Genomic DNA, 24,743 nt, shown 5'->3' with positions numbered 1-24,743 from the left:
TAAGTTTAGCTGCTTGTAAATATCTATGTATTATACAAAATCAATTTACATCCCAATATTTACTGTCTGTGGGATTTCAAGATTTTTATATAATTTAAATTTCCCACCAAAGCACACATTCAAATATCATCCATTAAAAGTAATGGACAGATTAAGGCAATAAATTATGCAGAAATATCAATAAACTGTTCCCAATTCGGGAGGGCTGGCAATTAATATAATAATTTGTATTCAATTGTTGGACTCTTACTGTCTTACACCTCCACAAATCGATTGGACCGAACATTTTTGGCTAATCGAATATTCATTGCATATAACGCACGACTTGTTTATGCTTCGGTTGGTTCAATGGTAATTTCCCTACAAGTTCCATAGCTAAAATTCTTAGCCACCAGGTAAGAAAAGCAAAAAAGAAATACACGAGTCCTGTAACCAAGTCATTGACAGCAATTTGATGTTAAGTACGTCTGCCAATGATTTCGAAAGTCGTGATTTATTCGACTATTTAGGCCAGACATTTCAAGAAAACATAAGCAAAGTAACAAATTAAATTTAAGCTGTTCGTAACTGAATTATTCATTGCAATGTTCTCAATGAGAAACCCTTTCTTCAATCTACATAGTTCTTCAACCAAATATACAAATTATATTATAGCAAGAGAATCATATCAATACCAATCGTGATTAAAACGTTCTACATTTTCCAATTATAATCAATCTTAATTTTCACATTGGAACCAACCCCAGACTAAAGTCATTTAGCTAATCGAATGCAATTAAGCGAAAATGTCTACGACTACGTTACTCTCACACACACGCGCATTAAAATGAGAAATCAAGAAAAATCGGGTAAAATCTTTTTGCGATTGGCTCGCACAGTTTAAGCCGCCTTTTGTGTTGACCACAAACTACGAAAGTCAGGCCAAAGCGAAACGAAAGAGGAAAAAAATTGTAAATAGTTTTTAAACAAGCATAGCCACAGGCAACCAATCAACGAGCAGCTCTACACACACTCACAAACTCAAGTATGTGTTAACCAAATAAATGAGCAGAGTTGCCAGCACATCTTAAAGTTGGCCAAAGTGCTGACTAAGCCTCCGACTTAACTAGAAAATATGTAAAATATTCACTGATTATATCTGTATTTTCCCCATGCGAGTCAAGTTTTTTTATTATAGTATTTATCGGCCTTAATTGATTTATGGCTAATTTGAATAGATTTACAGCTGAGTGGGCAACGAAAACCGGCAAGAGCGCCCGCTGTGTGTTTGATTGTTAACGTGTTGTTAGTGTTGAAAGAGGCGTCTACAAAATGATCGCTTCGCTGCTTGTATTGGTCAGTTGGCTAAATCGTTGAGAGTGTGCGTTAACTTGTTTGTGAGTACCGGAGCATGATTAGGCGGAGTGCACTGAACCCAATTGGGAGGGATCTTAAAAACATATATTGTGTTATCCTATTATTACTGTTTTATTTATCTTTACATAAATAAGATATCCTATCCTATCCTATCCATTGTAACATATAAAAATAAAATAAATAAAAATGTTTATAAAATATATAAAATAAAATTGGTAATCAATCATGGAATTAACCCTCTTCAAAACGCTATTATAAAATATGTTTAAATAGTAAATATGAAAATTCGAAATTCATTTACAAAATATATATTTAAGGAAAATTAAAACTGTTTATAATTTTATCTTTCAGTGGATGATCAGCCATCTCATTGGACGAGCACTCCGCTTGGCACCAACACACGAGCAGTTCCAAACAGGGACATGCAGAGCCCGGCTTTGGATGTTGGCCAGATCGGCAGACTGGCTGAAACTGAACGAAAGCCACCTTACCTGTTTCGAAATCAAGTTTGCCGCTTCTGTGTCGCTCCGGTGATCCGCACAGAAAGGTGCACGCGCGCATTCAACACGGTTGTGTGGCCCTCGATCCGAGGTTCTTGTGTGATTTTGTAGATTTATACGATCGGAAACGGATCGGATTTGCTTGAGCCCCAGAGACCCAAAGGTGCTGAGCCATAAAGCCGTCGGTATTTTATTAAATTGTGATCGCCAATTGGCTTTGCTGTCGTCGGGCCATAAGTTATTACTTAACGCGATAGGTTGTGCGTCATTCGGGCCATTTGATTTGCAAATTACAGCCGAGCTTTTCTGGATAAGAAACCCCATAAATCTTGATTTAATCAAAGTGATGAATATGCAATGATTCTATGAATACCTATGTAAAGGCCAATGCAAAGATTAGGCAATAATCAAAGCGAAAAGTGTGCAATAGAAGTCCCACATTGGATCTAATAATATAAGTAAATAGTCTTACACATACCTAAATAAATAAAATAAATACAAGTTATTGATAAAGTGTCAAACATTGTGGCGGATCGAAGTGAATTATTAAATAATCATTTATACCAAATGCTATTGGAGCTAGCTCTATAACCAAATGGATATCGCAAATTGAATCTTTCGAGCAGAGAGGTAAGTTGAGATCAAGGTCCATGCCCGAACCCCCACCCGCACCAAAATCGTAATTTACCAATTTCATTATTAACTTTGATAGAAATCAATAACAACAAAATACTTAAGTATTTAAAAGCGAGCAAGCCAAAGCCGTTAGCCGAAAAAATCAAATGCACACAGCCAAAGTCGCTCACAATGAGATATATCTGTGGAGTTCTTCATTTCATTCAATGACTTTTGGTGGTCCCTATTCAAACAACTCCAAACAAATTCAAGCATCGACTCGATGACACTCCAAACGTCAACTCGAACAAATTTTTTATCTCCGTCGTTTCTGCTTGTTTCCCTCCTCGGTGATAAGTTCACTTGACAATGAGTTGCAGCAAAGACCCAAAAAGCCAGGCCAAGACGCCGGCCCCGGAGACGGTAGTGAATACTCGAGATGGAAATTTCAAATTCACTCAACAAAACTAATTTCAATTGTTGCACTTTTCGGCCGGGGGCCACCAGAACCCAGAAGAGATTTTTAAGATTCTTCTTGGCGCCATCACAAGTGGCCAGGAAATGGTCCGAGTGTGCTTTGAGTTATAAGAAAAGTGATAGTGACCTTTTTCTGTTTTAGCCAGATCAAAATTGGCCAGGAAAAGTGGCACCAGTTGGGAAAACAAAAATGTGTTCAAAAATGTAGGTCACAGCACTAAAGAATTATTATGAGGTCAACTAACTCAGCTGAAATGATAGCATTGGACTTACATTTAAAGCATAAAAATTTAATAACAAATAGCTATTTTACGAATAAAAATATGTTACATTAATTAATTTGTTCAGTATATAATATATTTACCCTGATAATAGTAATGAAGTAATAAAGTATTACAGTGAATTCAGATTGACACAAATTTGTTTACACAAAGACATTCAGATTTCCCTTTTCAAGCCTTGGTCGCTTCTTAGAAAGCCAAATCATAAATTGATTGATCATTATTTAAGACTTAACGAGTTTCAAATGTGATCAACACAGATCCTAGCCCAACGAGTGTTTAGTATTTGTGTTGTAAGACATTTCATTAACCCATAGTTACTTATCCGCCATCGCAGAGCGAAACGCCGAGCAAATGCTATAAATCATTTTCAACTCCTTATGCAATCGAATTGCCCAAATAAAAAACACGTCAAAAGCGCCAACTCATCGGAGGGCCTCGGTGGGGATACTCCGAGCACAGCGAGCAATTGTTCAAATGGGCAATAACAATACAAATCAGTTCCTTCAAAATATGCTTTTTGTGCCGCAGACAATTCAAACAATATCTTGGACTATTTCCAACGTATGAAAAATACAAACCTAATCAACAATTGTTGTTTCATTTCATTAGCAAATCGAAAAGCTAGAGTCTGCAGACTTTCATTAAGATCTACATATTGATTGATATTATCATTATTTCCCATTGTGATTCGCCTAAGATTTTGGCCAAATAACCGTGACAATCCGAGACTCAGAGCTGAAAACGCCTTGTCATTTCTGCTTTTAGAATTGATAACAAATATTTGCAAACGTGCGATCGACGAAATGTATGCGGATAATAAACGTGGCCTAGACAAGGTGACGGCAGCGAATCCGCCCACCCACGCCCTCCAGCAGCAGCAGCAGCAACATCCCCACCAGCAGCAGCAGCATATGCAGCATGTCCTGCAACTGCAGCAGCAACAGCAACAACACCTTCAGCAGCAGCAGCATCACTTGCAGCACCAGATGCATACGCATCATAACTTCCAGCAGCATGAAACGCCGGCAACAGTGTCGCAGCAGCAGCACATGCAACAGCAGCAGGCGCAGACGACACAGCAGCAACATGCAACACAGCAACAGCAGCAGCAACAGCAACAGACAGCCGGCATGTTTACAAGGTAAGTTCTTAGCGCCAACATTCAGTCTTATCTCCGTTTTCACACAGCCACGCATCACAGACAGCGCAAACATGCAAACTTTTAATTTCAATTTGTTTCGCACGCTTCGATATTTGTCAATTCGAATTTGAAATACGGGGCCAAGTTCGCATTTGGCGACAGCGAAACTCCTTTCAGCCCATTCGCTGCCTGGGCCAAGATCCAGACTCCTTTCCATTTCTTCGTCACTGTTTTCCTCCTGGATTTTCACTGCTTTTGTTTCTGGTTAGTTCTTCCTCTGCTAATGCACAGCAAGAAAATTGGCAGCTATTCGATTTTTACAAGGTTACCACAATATTTTATTGCCTTCATATAAGCCTTTGCACAAAATGGATATTCATAGAGAATTCAGTCAATTAAGAGTGTTAATTTTATAATATTTTACTAAAAGTACTTGGAATCAATAGATTATAGAATCTATCTTTGATTGCCTTCAAATAATAGTTATTGATATATAATGTAGACTTAATTGGCACCCATTTCGAATAGAATCCTCTTTTCTCTCTGTACTGATGCTGCTGCTCCTGCTGCCGGTTTTAATGGCCTCTTGTATTGGCAACTTGTAGTTCGCAGTTATCTGGTCCTCGTAATCTCTCCGGTCGGTCTGCGTACCCGTACCCACAGCGCCAATTCGCGAAGAGTCGAAAAACGCGCAAAATTCACTGCCAGCTAAACTGAGCTGAGACGCTGTGCCATTTTATTTAGCTCCAATTAATTAGTGCTTCAAATGTTTTGCCATAAGTTAAACCCGCACAGTGCGATTGACATTACCACGTTGGCAATCGGACGTCCACGAAGACGACGACGATGGGGCACCAAAAAAAGCGTCTCCACACCAGGAGAACACCAGGCACTGAATCCCATGGAATCGACGACAAAGTCGGGGAGATGCCAGTAAAGTTAGCCACATCTCCTGGCTGCCGTTGCTTCTGAAATGTGTAAAACTCACGTGTGATGTTGTTGATGGCTCGTTCTTTGTCTGTTGAGATTTTTCCTCTTTTTTTTCGCTCTTAGTTGGCAAATATCCTGCCTTTGTGTGGGAGCTTCTTGGGTAGGTGTTACCCTGCTCATGCGTCTTTTTTTCTTTTTTTTTTCTTTGGGTGGGTGTCATTTTCCAGTCCGTGCCGGATGCGGTGCCACCATTGAAATTAGAGCATTTTGTAGTAGCAGCTCGGATGAACCATTAAACAGGCTAAGCCAGTTGCATAATTATTTTGAAGAGTTTTTAAGGAACAACTAATTAGTGAAAACGGTTTGGTATTGGTACTTCAGAAGAGCCACAGAAATTTCCCCTTCGTGAAAATGATTTCTCCAAACAACAGATTGGTGCTCTTCATTACTGGCTTAAATCAGTTCATTCATCTGTATTTTACGTGATCCATGGAACTATCAATTAGCACGTGGATTTGTTGGAATTCCTAGCCATCGAAAACTAAGCTTCAAACTTTTTTCCATCCAAAAAAAAAAGTTCATTGTTCGCGCGCCGAAGCACGCGCTTCTCGACATTCACAGGCAGAGTTTGTAAAATTTGTGTGGTTTGGTTGTAGTAAAATCGGGCGGATTTCTATAAATATTTTCAATATGCTCGAACGAGAAATGCCAACAACACGCCTCGCACTGAAACAAACAACCGTTAAACAACGAAAACTATATCAATATGCTCTAAATAATAAATGGCACTAATTAAAACGAAGAAAACCTGGCGTTTGTTGTTTTTAACACATCCAGCCGTAGAGTCAACAAACCTGGTCCCACTCGAGCCACCATAAAAAAACTAAAAAAAAAAAACTACAAATCGAAGAAAAGGTAAAGGAAGCCGAGGAAAAGTTCAGATTCACAGTCAAAGCCAAAAATATGTTTGTGAAGTGCATTTGTCGGATGCTTCCTGAGTGAAACTAACCGAAACCGTTGCGTACGGATTCTGTTTGAGTTTGAGCTCGTATTTGCTTTCGGGCCTGCGCCGTTGGTGTTAATTTTGGTAATTAGCATGCCGCGGACATTTGGCTAAGATACAATTTCGTTCGGGTATCTGTAACACACTGCACGGGGTCTAGCTCTGGTAGCAATTTTATGCTGCTAATTTCATTAACACATTTCACGAGAAAAGCGATCAGCCGAGCGAACCGAGCTATTTGCCCAACTCGGCTATCGGTGCAGTAAACGCTGCACTAGATCTCAGTATGGACGATGGATGCACTGCAAAAGATTCTATGCAACTGGTCTAGTCTATATACCTTAGGAGTGATGTTTTGTTGACTGCATATCTCTGAATATATAAACATTGCTACCCTACTGGTAGGATCTTTACTAAGAGTATTGGTTTATTTTCCAGCCAGTTTTCTTGCAGTGGCTGACTTCCGTTATCGTCAAAGTTTTTAGATAAATATTTGGTGACGCGAGTCAAAATCGATTTCGGTATGCACCCCTATGACCAAGCATTATCTGACGGATTCGAATTGAAAACCGTACGAAAAGCTGAGCAAATAAGTGCGCCACCTTTGCCGCGGGTTTAGGCCAAGATCGATGGAGCTGCTGCCCTGGGGCTTACCAAATTATTTAGTTGCGGCATCCCTGTGCTAATTGCCTGACGGTAAAGTGCAACGGCAGCAAACCATCAATCCCGAGAGTTCCAAGCCGATGAGCCATTCCATACCATACTATACCATACCAGACCAGACCAGGCCAGAGACCATACCATAGTTGGGGTAATTTCTGGCCAAGCCACCGCCGGGCACAAAGTATACAGAGTGCCAGCGATCGATCCAAGAACCAAGTCATGGGAAAATTTCCGTACACACACAATTTGGGGCTTGGCTTACGGGCGGAGGAAGAAAAAACTCAGTTTCGCACGCAAATTAAGATAATCGAAAGCAAATGCAGCAACGGTAGCCGCTCTCCATGGTTAGGCTCAGACTAAAAAAGCGAAAAAAAAAAGCCAAAAACAAAAAAAAGGAAACCTAAAGAAGAAAATCAGCAGAAAGAAACGGGTTTAGTACCCGGTAGCAACAAATCATAAAAATATGAAAAATTATGCGGCGGCGTCGGAGGAGATTCGCAACTCTCAACTCGCAGCTCCCGCAAATGACGATGTCCAAGAGCCAATCATCGAAGTGTGCTTTTGGCAGTCCATCATTAAATTGTGGCTAAGATTCCAATCAAACATACAAGAGCATCGGCATCGAACGGCAGACGGTAGCAGCTTGATTTCATTTCTTCTGAGGCAATGAAATCTCAGCTGCGGTCGCTCTGTGGTTTATTTTCGGTGTGGTTTGCTCCAGAGTGGTGCCGCATTCGCATTGTGGGGCAGAGTGGTGGTGGTGTGGCTCGCATTTTTGAAATATATGCGTCAAAATAAACACAGTAGCTGCCCGCCAGACTTCTTTATGAGCTTTTGAGAGCAGTAAATTATATGTCCGCAATTTACGGACACACAAGCTCGTAAGTAAGCTAATTGATTGAGATAATTGAAGGATATAGTTTTTGGTGTTTCGTCTTTAAGCCGAAGTGGATTTATGGGAGAGTGAAAATATAATCAAGCCACGCATTTTAAAATTACCCTTTATTCCCTAATTTTATCTAATTCCTATGTATGCAATTTCGAATTGCCTCACTTTTTAACGGGCTTTAAATGTGCAAAGATACTTACGTCGTAATTTTTAAAGCATTTTATAACCATAAAACCCGAGTGCAGGCCGTATAACACTTAATGCTCACCCGGGGCCACTTTTACCTATGGCCTGGCATATAATTTGGCCAAAGGCCGCTGAGCTGCCCATGGTTATTAGACGGTTTGCCTTTTTGTCCAGCTCTTTTTTTCTGTGCTAAACGTCGCCCCGATGCTAATCTGTAGGTGTGCGTTTGCCAAAAGGTATCGATTACTGCCACCGACTTACGCAGCACACAATGAGGCACCCGCAAAGTCCTGCCACACAAAACAAGTGTTTGCATCCGAGTGAACAAAAAAATTCCGAGAAATCCTCGAAAGCGAACCAAAATGGAAAGCATTGTGCGGCGCCTGGGCAATTAATTTGCCTGCATCCCGAATACAACAAAAAAATAACGCGGTGTGGGTTCAGTTTGGGTTTAGGGTTACCCGAAGCTCCGACTTTGGAGCTGCCCGGCGAACTGGCCATCAGTTTGAGAGGTCTGGCATTCATTATACGCCGTTTTGCACTATTTTTTGTTGTGTGCGCCCAGAGATCTGGGCAGAATGGCGAAAGGGCGGTACGGAGCGGAGCGGCCAGAAATCATTAGAGCTGCCCGCAAGCTCAATAGCCTGGCCGAACTATATCGTGGGAATATGGCAAATAAACTCGCCCAAATTACACACACACAGCGCTAGAAAGGAGAAACCCAGGGGGGAGTGGTACTGTTGGATATCCGAGGGAGTTATCTAGTCTGCGACCAGACAATTCGCACAAGTCAAGTCAGCAGAGGAGAAGACAAGACGCTCCGGGAAAAAGTGCAATAAAAATTTGCGCAAATTTCGTGTTTCTCTTGGCCTGCAATTGGTATTGACTGACTGACTGACTGGTTGGCTCTGGGACTCGATGGTCTGGCGAGTGGACTGCGCCGGGATCGGGATCGGGATCGGATTTGGGATCCTCCAACCCGACTGACGCCCCTGATGCATATTAAAACTCGGCTTTGGATTGATACGTGCACGGGGAAAAACTAGACATATCATAAAAAATATATGGAATGATTTTAGATCGATCGTTTATGATGTTTTTATCTTTTAAGGGATAGTTCATTACTTACTTAATACTTAAATCTTGAATTTATTTAAAAACCATAATATTGAACTTTCACTGGTTTCCCTCTGTGTAGCCCTAGCGGGTGGAGTTCAGCTTGGGGTGGGTTGAGAAGTTCAGTGGTCTTGTGATTTATTCGCTGCCCACATTTTTACGATGGCGCTCTGAGGGCTCGGGCCCTCCATAAAAGTCAGTCGAAAAGAAAGGATCTGAGCCAGCCCCATAGATGCGCATTTAAAATCCATTTAAGTTAATAGTTTGGCATTATGTTACCCGGTCGGTTTATGTGCTAATTAGTGAGGGATGGCGATTGGCATTGAGATCACAGGAATCGGAATCGGAAGAATCTCAGCCAACAAGATTTGTGCCTAATTTCTGTGGAGCACGTTAAGTTTTCCGTCGCCAGTCCGATGTATTTTTATCTAGTCAGAGGGCCGAGGACCAGAATTCAGGCTGGACCAGACTTGATTAAGATCTTTTCCACTGCGCCAAAGGATCCCCAGTGGCAGATTAAGCATGTGGCTCCAGGTCTCAGCCACCGGGATCCAATGAGAGCCACCAACACAGTGGCCACTGGATGATCCCACCACGCCTCGCTAAGAATCGTGTTTATGCTTTTAATTAGCAACAACAACTTGTACAGTAGTTGCCACAACGGCGAACGGCCAACAAGTTGGTGCTACTTAGTGCAGATTTCAAGGTAGCGATAGATATATTAAGAAATGTTGACATGTCTCGCTCACTCAGATAAATTTTGATGTAGATTACAGCCGGCAGTTGGGCTCCTCATCCTCCAACCTACAGCCTCCACCCGCAACAGCTTTATATATCAGATGTATCTCTCCCTGGCCATTAACACGTTTTTTGGATTTTTATTTTCCTCACATTATATATTTTTTTTTTTGGCTTTTCGACCATGCATTACGAAATGCTGATGGCATTATCATATTATCGCCTGCACCACTGGCATCTTGTTTATGATAAATATTTGAGAAACTTATTAATTATGCCACAAATAGCCAGCCAGATAGCAGATCGCAGAAGCCTGTGACATTTTTAAGTAGCTAATTGGGAGAGGAACCTTCCCAACTGGATGTGGGGGAGGATCTGTGTGGATTAGCTGGGGTGGAATGACCAAAGTTGGTCTTCGCCAGATACCAATCAACAGGGGGTCAAGAGAAGAGCAGCTAAATTGGAGACTTGTAATAATGGTATAATACAAACTTTTGGTATATCCGTTGACAAGTTAAGTTTGGCTAATTAATCACTAATGCTATGTATATCTGGATTTATTATAGACGAATGTTATTTTTTCTCAACGATATAGAGTTTTTCGATTTTTTAGATTGTCGGTTCTCTGGTTGACCCTTCACCGCAGCCCACACAATCAGACCGCCCAGCTAAAAGACCGAAAACATATATGTCAGCCAGAGCACAAGTGAGCGACTCGCAATCGCAGCATTTAAATCAATATTCATTTTAATTGTACAAATCACCTTGACTTAAATGCGCGCCAGTTGGCCAGTGAGTGAGTGCGAGCCACTCGACCACTCAATTTCGATTCTGGGCCCTGGCTAAATCTGTTCTATTATGGTCTATTCGGATTGCGAGTGGCCAAGAGTGAATAGGCCTGAAGCATGAATATATTTCAAAGCCAGAAGGCGAACGAAGCGTTCGATTTGGTTCGGATTCTGTTTCTTTTGAGATCTTTTTTTTTTTTGTGTGTTGTGTTTGTTTTATTGCATGCCTCTGAAGCGGTTGCATGCAACTCACAGTCACACGGACGCAGTGAGATTGTTTTAAATGTTAACATGGCCATTTAGAGGCAATAACAGCGGCAAAATGGCAGACAGTCGAACGAGGAAAGCCAAAAAGGCGCGGGCACTTGCTGTTATTACAACAATATTACCAATATTTATCATAAAAAAGGCTTGCAAAATAATCGCCGACAACAACAGCAACAATGGACCGGCAAGAAAACGTCAGCATAAATAAAAAATACTCATACGCCGCATGCGCCGCAGCCGCCGACGCCGACTGCATAAAAAGACAAATTTATGATTTATGATTTCAACCTTGTAAATAATATGCTCACAAAAGTACACACGGACAGTTTCTGTTTCGAAGTCTCTGCTAAACGCTTTTGCCGCTTGTGCCCAAAAGCAGCAACAACAATTGTGCTGACCAACCTACTTGCACAATTTTTCCGCACAAGGCATGTGGCAAGTGTGTGCCCCACATCAACCACCGGCCGTTCAGCCAACCACTGCACCACCATTGCTGCAGCGAACCACAGCCACATACCGCTGCTCGTATGATTTTTAAATGCGCGATGAGTTATTTATGCGAGGTATGTGCGAGCCATCCTTAACCCATTGTGGTCAGCGGATCGAAAGGCAAATAAAGTGGTCTTGACTGAATAAGTACTGATTGAGATTGGGATTGAAATTGCGTAAGATGTTGTGATCTTACAATTATTAATTTGGTCATCTTTATATATAATGAAGTTCAACTTTATATAATTAAAATCCTTTAAATTATCCAATTAAATATATAATCAATTATTTATTAATCTGTAAACTACATTTTTATTATTCACGTTTTCTAAGACACATACACTCAAGTTCTTTATAATAAAATATAGTACGTATAAAATGTTAGCCAGCTTATTTATGTTGCCAGTAGAAGTTACTTGCCACTTTGTGCAAGGCAATTAAATGCAAATAATGTTGGTGGCAATAAATGGAATTCCCAAATGGCCATAACCACTGCGCAATGGGTTAATAAGCCTAAGAGCGAAACGGAGACACACTTGGTGTGGAAACACGCCCGACTGTTGGGCTGTGAAAACATATGCCCGGAGTGGTGGATAGTTGTGCTCCACTCGGTCTGTCCACTCTGCGCACTTATTAAGCCGTAGCTGTGAACGAGCCCATATATTCTAATTGTTTAACCATATCCATTTCCATTTCCCCATTGCAGATTCGATGCTAACAAATCGACGAAGGGCGCCTCGAAGATGCGACGCGATCTCATAAATGCGGAGATAGCCAATCTGAGGGATCTCCTGCCGCTGCCCCAATCGACGCGCCAGCGCCTCTCGCAACTGCAGCTGATGGCCCTCGTTTGTGTCTATGTGCGGAAAGCCAACTACTTCCAGCAAGGTAAGTTGCAGCCAAAGCCTCCCCGCATCCCAAAACCCAACGAAAAATGCATATATGCATGCTGATAATTGGCTGCACGCTGATTGAATATGCATGAGTCATGAGCAGATGGAGATTGCGGCTGTGATTGTGACTCTGTGCAGCCGCGAAGATTGAGACTGCCGAGTGCAGGACCCACCGCCGTTGCACTTCAAAACTGCAATTGCCAAAATGCCATGCACTTGGGGAAAATATGTCGATAGCTTCCACAATCCCTGTGTTAACAAAGTAACTAGCTGAAAGTTCTTAGTCGGGGAGTAAGCAATTGATTAGCTCTTACACTCTTTCATATGATTTCAATTTGCACAAATGAAATGTAAACGTTATTTAAACACTGTTTGGATTGCTAAGCTTAAGATATTAAACAAAGGTTTGTTATGTGCACCATGTAGAGATCACTGGAGATGTCATGATAGGTTTTTCTTTCTATTACTCCTTATCCAAAGTCACCACTTTTTTTTGCAGTGCACCGCCGACTTTCATTTAAGTCGGAATGAAAAACCGCTAGGCGCATGGCTGCGCTTCGGTTTAAACCAACATCAATCATATGTCGAGTGTCCCTCTATCATGCCCCCAAATGCCCGGCTGAAATTGTTTTTGGCCAAGTAATTGCCGCACCGTCTAGGCACGCACCCAGTTCCAGGCGGGACAAAATTGCTGGGGGCCCCTTGGATCCGCCGATCCTCGGATCCTCCAAACACCGAAGCCTACGGACCCATTCCGATCGGTCCCCAGAGGTCCCATCCTCATTTAATGCGCATGCGCGCAGGTCAACGCAAGCGCAACCGAACGAGATCGTTCGCTCTTTACTTACCTATTTGCGCTGCGATTTTTTCATTTTGGTTTGGTTTTTGTGTTTTTTGTTGCTTTATTTTTTGTTTTTTTGTGGATAATTACGAAAATTGTTTTTCAAATTAGCGTTGTGCGGTACATAGGCCCATAGATAACACACCAGACTGGGGAACTCTTAACTCTCGGCTCGCATCTCAGTGCGCAGACAGAAACGAAACGGAACGAAAAGTCGGAGGAAACCCATGTGAAACTGTTGCAGATCCGTGGCATAGCAGCATCCTGCACCATACTAAACTACACTATACTATCTCATCGACGAACTCCTCCAACTGAAAACTGCAAACTGCAAAACTGCAAGTCGAGCCAGGCAATTTCACAATTGCAATGGTAACAACGAGCGTCTGCCTGGCATTGCTATAAATATTGCGATAAATCAAAATGTGCGATTTATGTGTTCTACAAATTGCAAAAAATTAAACTTAAGTACTGCTCTTTTCTCCAACCCCATCCATCTCACTCCTCCGCAGCCCCACATTCCCATAAGTGTGAGAAATAGTCGGCGTTCTGTGGATCTCGTATCTTTGGATTATTTGGGTGTGCTTTCGCTGCTGCTGCTGCTGTTGTTGTTGTTCATTGTCATTGCACCGTTTAAAAGCATTTATAATCACAAATTGTGTTAATATTGGCACGCCATCGAAATCGCTTTGTATCTTTGTATCGCCAAGTTCAATGGATTCGTTTGCTCTCCGTCTGAGCATTGTAGATATGTGGGTGGGTGTGGCCGCTGCGATAGTCGCGATTAATGAAATACATATTTATAAAACGAAATTGAGTTTTCAATACAATGAGATTCTTTACGTTCTTCGTTTGTATGCCAGATCTTGAGCCCGGCGGCTTTGATCTCAGATCGAAGACCGTATAATTGGCCAGCATTTAGTAGTGTCGTGTTTGCTAACGAATCTCACAAAAAGCCACAAAGCTGTGAAGTGGTCACTGACTAAAAATAGGTTTTTGGTTGTAGTTCAAGTTGTCTAATTCAAGCAGGTTGATTATAAAATCATAAATGCACATTTCATAAATTTGTTTTTTATATTTTTGTATACATTTAATTTCAAGTTGTGTTCTAATTAGTTGTATATCATACATGTATCATCTCCCCAAAAATCCTGAATGTGCCACTTTGCAGGCTTCTTTTCTTGATGACCTTATATTGCGTTCTGTTCGGCAAGTTAAATATCACTTATAATAAAGCTACATTCCCTTGCCCTTGTATATTGTAGCAAAGTGGAAAATCATTGAGCTGGCCGCCACTCCCCTTTTATTTTTATTTTGGCTGACGACAGACTTCTTGGCAAAACGGATTTCTGAGTATTTTACCCGGATAGTGGATAATATTAAGGCCAGCGAAAATCTGACTGCATTCATGGCCTTTCCGTTCAAGTTCAATGAAATTACCAGTTGCGGTTGCTGCTGTTGGAGTTGCTGCTGCTGCGGCGGCTGCTGCTGTTGCTGTTGCCGTGGTGATTGTAGCCTGATGCTGATTTTGTGGCTGTTTCTCTTCGGTTTTTGTTTTGTTTGCCAGGTGCGGGAGTATCTCGTAGTGTTTTAAAAATAATTGATCTTGATGCTGCCTGCAATGCAGCTGCAAAACAGCAATTGCACTCGGCGATCGCAGCCTGATGTTGCTGTTGCCACTATCGTTGCAGTTGCAGTTGCTGTTGTTGTTGTTGTTGCTGCTGTTCGCTCTTAGTGACAATGACACATTTTCTTTTTGTGATTCACTTGTTTTCGTTGGGCGGCAAACATCGTTGCTCATTGTATGTAGAATATAATCAATGAATTAACAATCAAATGCATCTAACAATCGCCGTCACAAGTTAGAGAGGTATCGAGTCTATTATTAACATATAGTTTTTTAATTAGCCCGGCTTTTGCATACAAATTACCGCCATGGGAAAATACTCATATCCACTTAGTGAATTTTCATCCGTATGAAGTACGGATGTCTTGATCGGCAGGGAGCGCCTGTGCAAGACACAAAAGGTCAATTAACTTAATTAGCATTATTTTCATGAATCCGTTTTCTCTGCCCCCCTCGTTGCAGTTTTCAAACGTCACAATGCGATGCATCATCTCCATCATCAGACAGCAACACCAAATATTGGCTTCTCAAAGGTAAGAGTTTAAGTTTTAGTTCATTATTACTCTAGTATAGTTTAGGTCACTTCCTAGAAAATATTGCCCACAATTCATATGCAATCGGAGCGTAATTAAGAAAGCGATCAGCGCGATATGCGTTCATTTAACATATAACCTCGGCAATTTTCAATCCCGATGACATTTCGATTTGGCTCCCAGGGAACCGAGAGAAACAACTCAATTTAAGCCAACGCGGTGACAACTCAACCGAAAGTTCCCGGGAAAACAACTCTATTAATGGCACAAAAGCTGGCCATATCATAAGTCAGAAATCGTTTTGCTCGCCGCCACTTGCTGCGCCAAAAGCGAGAAGAGGAAATCAGCCAAAAGCCAGCGGGCCGAACAATAAATGCCCGGGAAAAGCCACAGATTTACAGGAGCAGCCACCAGACAAAACCAAAAAACAAAAAACACAGAAGACAGAAGACAGTAGTCAGTCAAGCTGCCTGGCACTGACTGCTCCAGTCGGGCGAGATTGATCTACATACCTGTGCACACTCGTGACTGAATTAAATACTATAACCACGGTAGGAGTACTACTCATACTCCCCCTTTTCGGCTCTCATCGGGAGCTCTGCTGCGGTTGTCAACGTGGGTTTAGGCCAGGCTTTTGGGCTAACAATTTATTAGTGCTCAGACGTGAAAATGAATTTGCATTTGCGACACAAGATTCAATTTATGCTTTTTCAACTAGGGGGTGTTAGAAAAGAGGCAGCTTGCTAGCATGATAGGGTGTTTAAATAGGTGAATTTTTAAGTAGGTTGTTATTATTGAAACAAAAATAGCATCCTTGTTATATTAAGTAAGTCAATATAGATTTATTTCGATTAAGAATATTTTTTATTCATTACCAATCACCCTGTATTCACATACGTATTTGTCTTACAGGCACTCTCCGGCTTCTTGATGATGCTCACACAAAATGGCAAATTGCTTTATATATCGGATAATGCAGCGGAGTACTTGGGCCATTCCATGGTAAGTCTTTTGCGAAAGTTGCGGATTGTTTTGGGCTGGTTTTCTGTTTCGGGGGCCAAAATTGTTACAATCGTTGATACAAATCTCTGACAAGCGACAACAGGCAAACGACGATGCCTGTCGTCGTCAAAGCATGTCATAGTCTCCTAACAGCAGCAGCAACATAAGCGCAGCAGCAACATCAACGCTGCAGCAACATCAACGCTGCAGCAACATCAACGCTGCAGCAGCAGCAGCAGCGGCAACAGCAAACATATTTGTTGCAGTTTTTTGTACTAGTTGCTGATGTTGTTGCTGCTCCCGTTGACAAGTTAGCAACTGTCTAAAGACCTAAAGAGCCCCGATTCATTGAGCTTATGTAAGTCTGTTGGTTCCTTAAAAACCACAGCTCGATGTTTGCCGTGTTGCCCGTGTTTCAAGCTTTGTTTATTGCACGCTTATGCCGCTTAAATAGCAAGGTTATACATGTGGAAATATATATACGAGTATATGTACATGAGACTCTATTTACTTGGCCTTTCACTTTGCATTTGAACCGACGGTTTAAATAAATCTAGCCGACCGGAGCACATGTGACATATCTCAGTTCTACACATAACAGAACCGACATTGACAAAGGTACCACAGATTAGGCGACCAGGTGATTGTCGGCTCTTCGACGTCCAAGTCTTCGAGAGCCAGTGGAACGGGGCGTATGTGCAATGTCTGTGCCCCACCAAAATTATGCCATAAATCACAGCCTGGCCTGTGATCCCGGGAATGGGATATGTTCGTGGACGAAAAAAAACTTGATCAGCTGCTTCATATCAAAAGGAAACGCTCCACTTGTTTTTTTGCGGCCAGACAACCTTTCATATCAACTAAATGTTACACTTCCCCCACTCCACAAGTCAAAAGCTAGACAAGAACAAGCCAACGGCAAGACAGCAGAACCAAAAAAAAATATGCAGGAAAAAAACACAACTAAGCCAATTGGCAACCATGACATTTGACAGCCTTTTGGCCTTTGTGCCGAGCCTTATCAGGAGTTCGGAGGAGTTGAGGGAGTGGAGAACTGGGAGACACCCACCGGCAGCAACTAAATGGTCAGTGAAGTTCATAAATTCGCTCGTATGCCATGTGTTGGCATAATTACGGGCACGATAAAAACGGAATTGGTGTGCACATGGACAGGCCCAAAAGTGGCTTGCCCAACCTTTTAATTTGTGGTAAGGCTCGGAGTTAGTTAGCGGCGGCAAAAGCTGAAAAACGGCAGCAATAGCAGCAGCAGCGGCAGCGGCAGCAACAACTACCAACAGCCAAGTTAATTAACAAACTGCCAAAAATGTCAATAGATCTTGGCAACATTGTGGCTGTTGTTGCTGCTCCTGCTGTTGCTGCTGCAGTTGCTCTTACCATTGCCGATGTATCCGCTGTTGTTGGGCATCATAATTTGAATTCGATTTTTGCATATTCCCATAACAAGTTGCCATTGTCATGTGTCATGTAGCGACAGTGGCCATAAATAAATTACAACCACATCGGCTTGCCATTATAAATTGGTTGGTCGCTCGATCGCTCTCTCCTTCGCTGTGGCCATAATTGTCAACAATAATAAAAGCTCATGACATAAACGGCCAGCAGGCAACTGGCCACAAACATCGAAGCCCCACAAAACGGCGATGAGCATGCGAATTCCGTCTGACACATCATTAACAAATTACAACAATAGGCTGACTAATTGAAATTTAGATCGAATGGAAAAATAAATATTAAGTTTCCATTTTTAATTGGTTTAAGAATTGAGTTAAATTAATAAAATTATTTCCCTTTGCCATTATATCGACAGATGTTGAGTAGTGGTCGATTACCAGTCGCTGTTATTTTTAGACCAGTGTAAACCCGTGTTAACCATGTCCCCTTTGCCGTTCTCGTTACAGGAGGATCTGCTGATACACGGTGACTCCGTTTACGATATCATTGACAAACAGGATCACGCAAACATCCAGGCCGAGCTGAATAGGAACGTGCCACCGCAGCCGGGTGGCTCGAGTCAGGCGAGCAGCGGTGGTGCCGGTGGTGCTGGCGGTGCCGGCGACTCAACGTCCAGCAATGGAAGTGCCGCTGGTGCCGGTGGTGCTGGTGGCGCCTCCAGTCTCGAGGGCGAGCATCGCATGTTCCTCTGTCGCATGAATGTTAGCCGCAATGCGCGACGGCAAATGCGTTTCGGCGATCAGAAGGTGAATGTCAATACACTGAAACGTAAATCATAGAAAAACATTTAATTTTAATGCTACCGGAAAGTCGACTTTTAATATATAATATAAGAAAATGGGTTCTCTACTCCATTTTTTCTTAATAACCTTAATATCCTTATTTTTAATTATGAATTACAAACTAGTTAAAAGCTCCCATTTTTTTCTCCGTGCATTCTTGCGTGGATGAGTAAGCGCGTGTAAGTCTCTGACAGAAATTGATGAATGAATCACCTGGGAAGCGTGTTGCGTGTAACACTTTACCACACTGCAGGCTCCTCCGCTCCGCTCCGCTTCAATCCGCCGCTCAACATCGACATCTTGCTCTGGAATGAATTATGCATGAGGGCAGGGAAATGGAGATGAAGATGGAGTCGGAGTTGCGAGTTTGGAGTAGAACTCGTACCATGCGTTTGAGCCGTCGGCCAACTGGTCATACATCTTGCCAACGAGCCGGGTTTTCTATAAGCTGACAAACGATGACAGTTGATGGGAAACGGGTGGGTGCTGGTGGCATTGCTGGCACTGGTGCTGCAGACCCCATCCCACCTGGCTTCTTAGCTGCTCTGATTGGCCGCCTCCCTGCGCGATGATGATGATGTGAATAAAACGAGGCGGCCATATGAAGTTGTCTTCCCAGCCATCTCAGCCGCAGGTTGAACAAGACAAGACCAAATCTGTCAACGTGTTGAGCGAAGCGTTGGCTGTGGCAGCAACTCTTACCCGTTTTGGTCATGGATGTTGCCTCTGTTGGATCTGCTACCGTACACCATGTGGTGGTGGGCGGTCGCTTCACTTTTATTCATATCTTTAGCCGATCCGGGCCGCGTCCATTTTTTTCCTCGCTATTCGCAGATGTGCAGTGAGCAAAATTATGGAGATAAGCCCAGGCGTTGACAGTTGGCTGAAAACGTTTTTAATTAAGTTGAGTGTTGGCAGTTTAATGAGGTGCAGGAAGTGCTGGCTGTGAGATTTCGCATGGCCCTTTTCTGGATAAAAGTGTGGTACGTTGGAAAAGGCAATTCACAATAAGGAAGAAAGTTCAGATGTTACAATATTATACAAAAAGTGGGGAACTGAACTGTTTAATGGTATAACAAACACCTGGGAACTAATGTAGAAAAATAAAATTAATGGAGTCAATGGACTCCAATCACTATGACTGAAAGTCATTTAAAAATATCAAAGACCAGAATATTTAAAGAGGCCAAAGTTTTTTGAATGTCCAATCCATTCCCAGCCTTCACAGAACATAAGTACCTAATCTAATCCTAAGCACACTCGACGCTTAAGACCCACATGAACTGAACTGGCGATAACCCGCAAAGTCAAGCCCAGAGCTGCGGAAAATGCAACACATTCACTCCCATGCCGGCACTCGTTAATATGCAATAAAAATGGACCAATAAATAATTATGAATGAGGTCAGGCATAGTTCAGAACTAGTAACCAGACGGCCATACCCCATAGACAAAAGGCCCAAAAACAAAAACTTCGAATTATAAAGAAAAAAACAAAAACCAGGGAAAGAGAAGAGACGACGACAGCGTCGGCAGTGGCGCCTGGTCCCAGTCTAAGGTCGTCTCATTTACCAAAAACCAAAAAAGAAAAAAAAATTAAGAAAAACCAACCCCACAAACGACTGTGGCGTCTGCGTCATCCGACGGGTTTTTTGGGGGATCGGGAGGTTTTGTTTTTTTGGTATCAGGATCGTTGGTTGGGCTGACTGCATTTGCATTTAGGCAGAAGAAGCTGCGACGGCGGCGGCCCATAAGCCTCGAAAATGCAATTGCAGTTGGGTCGAAATAAATGCAGGCACGTTTTAATTGGGAGACAATGGCTCCGAGTCGACGAGCCTGAGACTGCCTGGTGGGTTTTTCTGTGGAGGAGTTGGCATACAAACATTTCTGTGATTGCCTTTTTTAAATTATGGAATCAGAGTAAAATGTCTATGAGAGAGTCGCCGGCATGCCGGCCCAAAAATGGCCAAAGTAGGTACTCCCAGCTGCCCCACGTTGGGCGCCAATTTTCGTGGGATCCGATGTCGAAACAAGGGGCAATCTCAGAACAAAGCTAAACGCGCTGCATCTCTGTATTTGCAGGTTGTCCTGGTCCAGGGTCACTATTTGTCATTCCTGCCGCTCTGCAGTCGCAACGAGCCCGTCTTTTTGGCCACCTGCACTCCGATTGCCATGCCCGAGACCAGGGAGTGTGTTGTACAAGGCGCCACCAACGTCTTCACTACCATCCATTCGATGGACATGAAAATAGCCCATATCGATAAAAAGTGAGTAGCGGCGATAAATGTAAATTGATAGCTAGTATTAAAGTTAAATTATGTTTATCGTTGTTTTATAACTTTCAGTGGCGAGTTTCATTTGGGATATGATAAGTCGGCTCTGCAAGGCACTTCCTGGTACAACCTGATCCACAGCGATAATCTGACGGAGGCGCAAAAAAAGCACAGTTTAAGTAAGTGGCTATATAACAAAATAACTCGTTATATAATTTGATAAGGCTCAAATGAATATTATTTTACTCGAAATAATTTATTGCAAATGGTGAATAAAACTGCCTATAAGCCATAAAAAACTTGTAAAAGCAATATGGTTGCTATTAATATAAAATACATATTTAATTAATCAGCTTTATTTATTCAAAACAATTCATAGGGCATAGGCTTCGGTAAAACCTTCCTATAGAATGGATTTTTCCATTGGAATTCTAATAAATACATTTAAATTAAGCTTACTTTAAACCAGTAAAACCACAAAGCCCTAACACAAAAAACTCTTTTAAGTCGATTTCTATTTATTATACATAAATTCTGAACGTATATGTATATGTTAACTTTTTCAGTTATCCAATCGGAACAAGATCGCAGTTGTATCCTTCTAGTACGAATGCAGAGATCCAGTGGGGAATACACGTGGGTACACGTGGTTTTACAAGTGCGAGATAGTCCCGACTCCACGCAACAACCTGTTATCGTGTGCACAAACCAAGTACTCAAGTAAGTATACGTATCTTTAATACACATTAAACCAATCTACACCTTTGATAGTTTAAAGATCAGCTAAAACATAAAAGTAGAACTTATTAGATGAAAGCATGAAAACACTTTATTATATTTTTGCAGCGATCGGGAGGCCTCAATTATGCTGGCCAACTCCTGGCTGTATCACTACTATACCGTCCAGTCGAAGATCCAGTTCGGCATGCCGCTGGACAGCGGTATCCGTGTCCCACCGGGAACTCCCTCCAGTGGCTACTACAGTCCCCATTCATCCCATCCACCGGCGACTCCAGGTGGCGCAACGCCCAATTTGGGCATAGCCAGTAGCTTTGGACCGCACCATCATCCACACCACTCGCACCACCCGCATCACCATCATCATCATCACCATCCGGCGACTGCTTACCATCACCATCCGCATATGGGAACCTATGGTGGAGTCTATCATGCGAAGGCAGCGATCGAGCTTAAGGAGGATCAACCGCTGTTTTGCTTTCAGGAGCCCGTGGACTATAGCCAAGTAAATAGCCACGTTAATCCCCCGAATGCAACAAGTACTCCCAATCCGCCTACCTCCAAACCGTCCACGCCCCCACCGCCCAAGAAGCGGGCTCGCAAACTGGAACCACTATACTTACACGCCGAACGCTCTCCGGCGGCGGCGATAACTCCGGAACCGGATTGCTATGCCATCCATACTCATCCGGCTGCTGCTTATGCCACCTCATCGGTGGTCAGTAGTGATGCTTCAGTTATATATGCGACAATAGTGCCGACGAGACCGAGGTTACCCAATAAGTCACTGCCTCCGGATCCTGCGGATTTTATAGAGCAATGGAACCCAAGTCCACCATGGTCGGAATCGGCGCAAAAGGCTTCGTTGGATAGTTTTGGATCCTCCCATGAGCTAAGTCCCTGTATCACGACCACGCCCCCTACGCCCACAAGTGCCACACCGCATCAAAGTGGCTTGGGCACAACCCAGACCATAGGACCTGCTTTCAGTTTTGAATGGATGTCGGATCCTTTGGTACCGGTCACGTACCAGCAGTGGCCACCAACCGGTGACCATCATCAGCATCTTTCGCAGCACTTGAGCCAGAGTCAAAACCACCAAAATCCCCTCCAGCAGCAGCAGCACGAGCAGCTTCTACTTGGACAACAGCCGCATCTCCACCAGCAGCACCAGCACTTAGCACTTCATCATGGACGTGGGGAGCACTCCCTGGAGGGGGAAAGTCAGGGGGTGGTGGTGGTGCCACCGATACCCATTTCGATACCGATACCAACGGCCACGGGCCATGGGGATGCCGGCGAACCGGTTGAGGATAGAGGTTAGTATTAAGTGTGTATTGTTTTTTAAGTTTTTGGCACGATTTCCAAAAAACTGCGGCCAATTGGCACTCGATCGCTAAGTAATTAAGGTCTCCAAAACAAAGCCGAGAACTAGTAAAAGGCATCTTAATTATTGATAAGCTATAGGCTTCCGCCAAGCACATGCCACGCTTATGCTAATGCCTCCTCCGCCCTTCATCACATACAAACATACATGTGTACATGTATCTTGCAGATCCCAAAAATTAGTAACCGACCAGCAAAGCTCGGAAATACCCAGCGATCAGAGATCGGGGATCGGAGATGGGAGATGGGATATCTGCCATGGCGGCCAGGTGATAATCACACTTAAATTAATTGCCACTTGTCATCTTAGCGTTTAAATTATTTTTATCTAACGAAGGAAACGCAAAGCACATTCGTTTCCTCGATACAGCAGCTAATTTAAGCGATTCCCGTATAGCCCTTTTGTTTTCCAATTCCCATTCTGTATGTGCAATCTTGAGGAAACAAACACTTAAAAATAAGTATGAGTCTATGAAAATAGCGCTTGAAAATTAGTTTTGCGATTGGCCCGCAAAATACAGAAACAGAAGCGAAAAAATACATAGGCCATGCCAAGAGAGCTCTATTAGTTGTAGCGTTTTTATTAGCGACATTTTTATGGCGCGTGCTTAAAGTTTTTTACGATCATTCGTATTTCTGTATCTCGCGTTCTCGTAACTCCGCAGATATATGTATGTGCATCTACATTTAAATCTAGGTTAATTATATTATTTTATTTATTAAACACTTATTTATACACATATTTATTACTGTGCTTTCGTATTTTGCCTATTGAATAAACAAACTTGTAAAGTGTATTCGTTTGAAGAAAATTCCAGAAGTTGTTTCTTTTTAGTGGGAAGAATAAATTATGTCATTCAAAGGGGGACTGTAAAACCTGCACACAATGAGTGATTGCTTAATGGGCAATTATATAATTTCTATTGCCAATAAACTTTTAAGCTCTATAAATTCCGATTAAGTCGTAAACTTTTAGGTATTTTGCGACTTATTTGCATGAAAATGTGCACTTTTTCCATCTTAAAAACAAAAGGTACTTACCAAAAATGGGAGATTTTTTTAAAGTGCCAATATAAGCCCATTAGGCTTTTAATGAGCCTCACTTGACCCACATCCCCACACATATCATAAACAAAGCAAATATCTCAGCAATGTGTCTGTTGATCAGTGATCATAACATGATTACCATAATGACGCGATGGGAAAATGTCATGATTTTCCTGGGTCCTCCACTAATGCCTTGCACTCTGAACTACCAGCCGAATTCGAATCATTCGCTTTCGCCCAGAAACTAACCAACGGAAAAAAAAGAAAATTTAAGCCTGAAAGCCACTCCCCCCACATCAATGCTCCAAGTTTGGGTAGCATTCATAGACATTTTCAATTTCAAAGTACTCGTACTGGAGGCACCACTTCATGGTGACGACAAACCGCCGTTGAAACCCCCGTGAAACCCATGAAACCCATGAAACCTCGATGAAACCTCGGCGACGACGCAGAACAGACGCCAGACAGTTGGATTTCACACACAGGCCCACTCGAGAGTCGCCCGTTGAGGAGGCTGGCTCCTTTTTTCGGCTGCGGCTGCTGTTGCCGAGATCTTTTGGTGATATCCAACAAATATTGTAAGTAGAATGGCCAACAAAATAACCAACAAAAAAAATAAGGAAAAATACAAAGCAAACAAAAAGGCAAGAGAGCAGTGAAAACCCTAAGCTAAACGGAACGGAACGCTGACGATGTAGACGCCGCAG

At 42.5% G+C, this 24,743-nt stretch overlaps 1 protein-coding gene across 1 annotated transcript; it reads left to right on the top strand.

Annotated features, from left to right (window-relative positions):
* Nucleotides 1-1,898: 1,898 nt before the first annotated feature.
* LOC6617028 lies at nt 1,899-23,775 on the top strand. Its single transcript, XM_002041320.2, has 11 exons — nt 1,899-2,486; nt 3,998-4,373; nt 12,149-12,330; nt 15,266-15,336; nt 16,249-16,338; nt 18,258-18,557; nt 20,675-20,859; nt 20,938-21,044; nt 21,432-21,585; nt 21,712-22,922; nt 23,159-23,775. The coding sequence occupies exons 2-11, from the start codon at nt 4,036-4,038 to the stop codon at nt 23,170-23,172; spliced, it is 2,652 nt and encodes an 883-aa protein (XP_002041356.2). The 5' UTR covers nt 1,899-2,486; nt 3,998-4,035; the 3' UTR covers nt 23,173-23,775.
* The last annotated feature ends 968 nt before the right edge of the window (nt 23,776-24,743 follow it).

Source organism: Drosophila sechellia, chromosome 3R (genome assembly GCF_004382195.2).
Source record: "Drosophila sechellia strain sech25 chromosome 3R, ASM438219v1, whole genome shotgun sequence".
NCBI lineage: Eukaryota > Metazoa > Arthropoda > Insecta > Diptera > Drosophilidae > Drosophila > Drosophila sechellia.
This window is presented reverse-complemented; position numbering and strand designations above follow the sequence as displayed.

Bases quoted from the DNA above. Each gene is read 5' to 3' on its own strand.
- LOC6617028 (XM_002041320.2), top strand. From the start codon at position 4,036: ATGTATGCGGATAATAAACGTGGCCTAGACAAGGTGACGGCAGCGAAT. The intron at 15,337-16,248 runs GTAAGAGTTTAA...TTTGTCTTACAG, and splicing joins CAAATATTGGCTTCTCAAAG to GCACTCTCCGGCTTCTTGAT. The intron at 21,045-21,431 runs GTAAGTGGCTAT...TAACTTTTTCAG, and splicing joins GCAAAAAAAGCACAGTTTAA to TTATCCAATCGGAACAAGAT.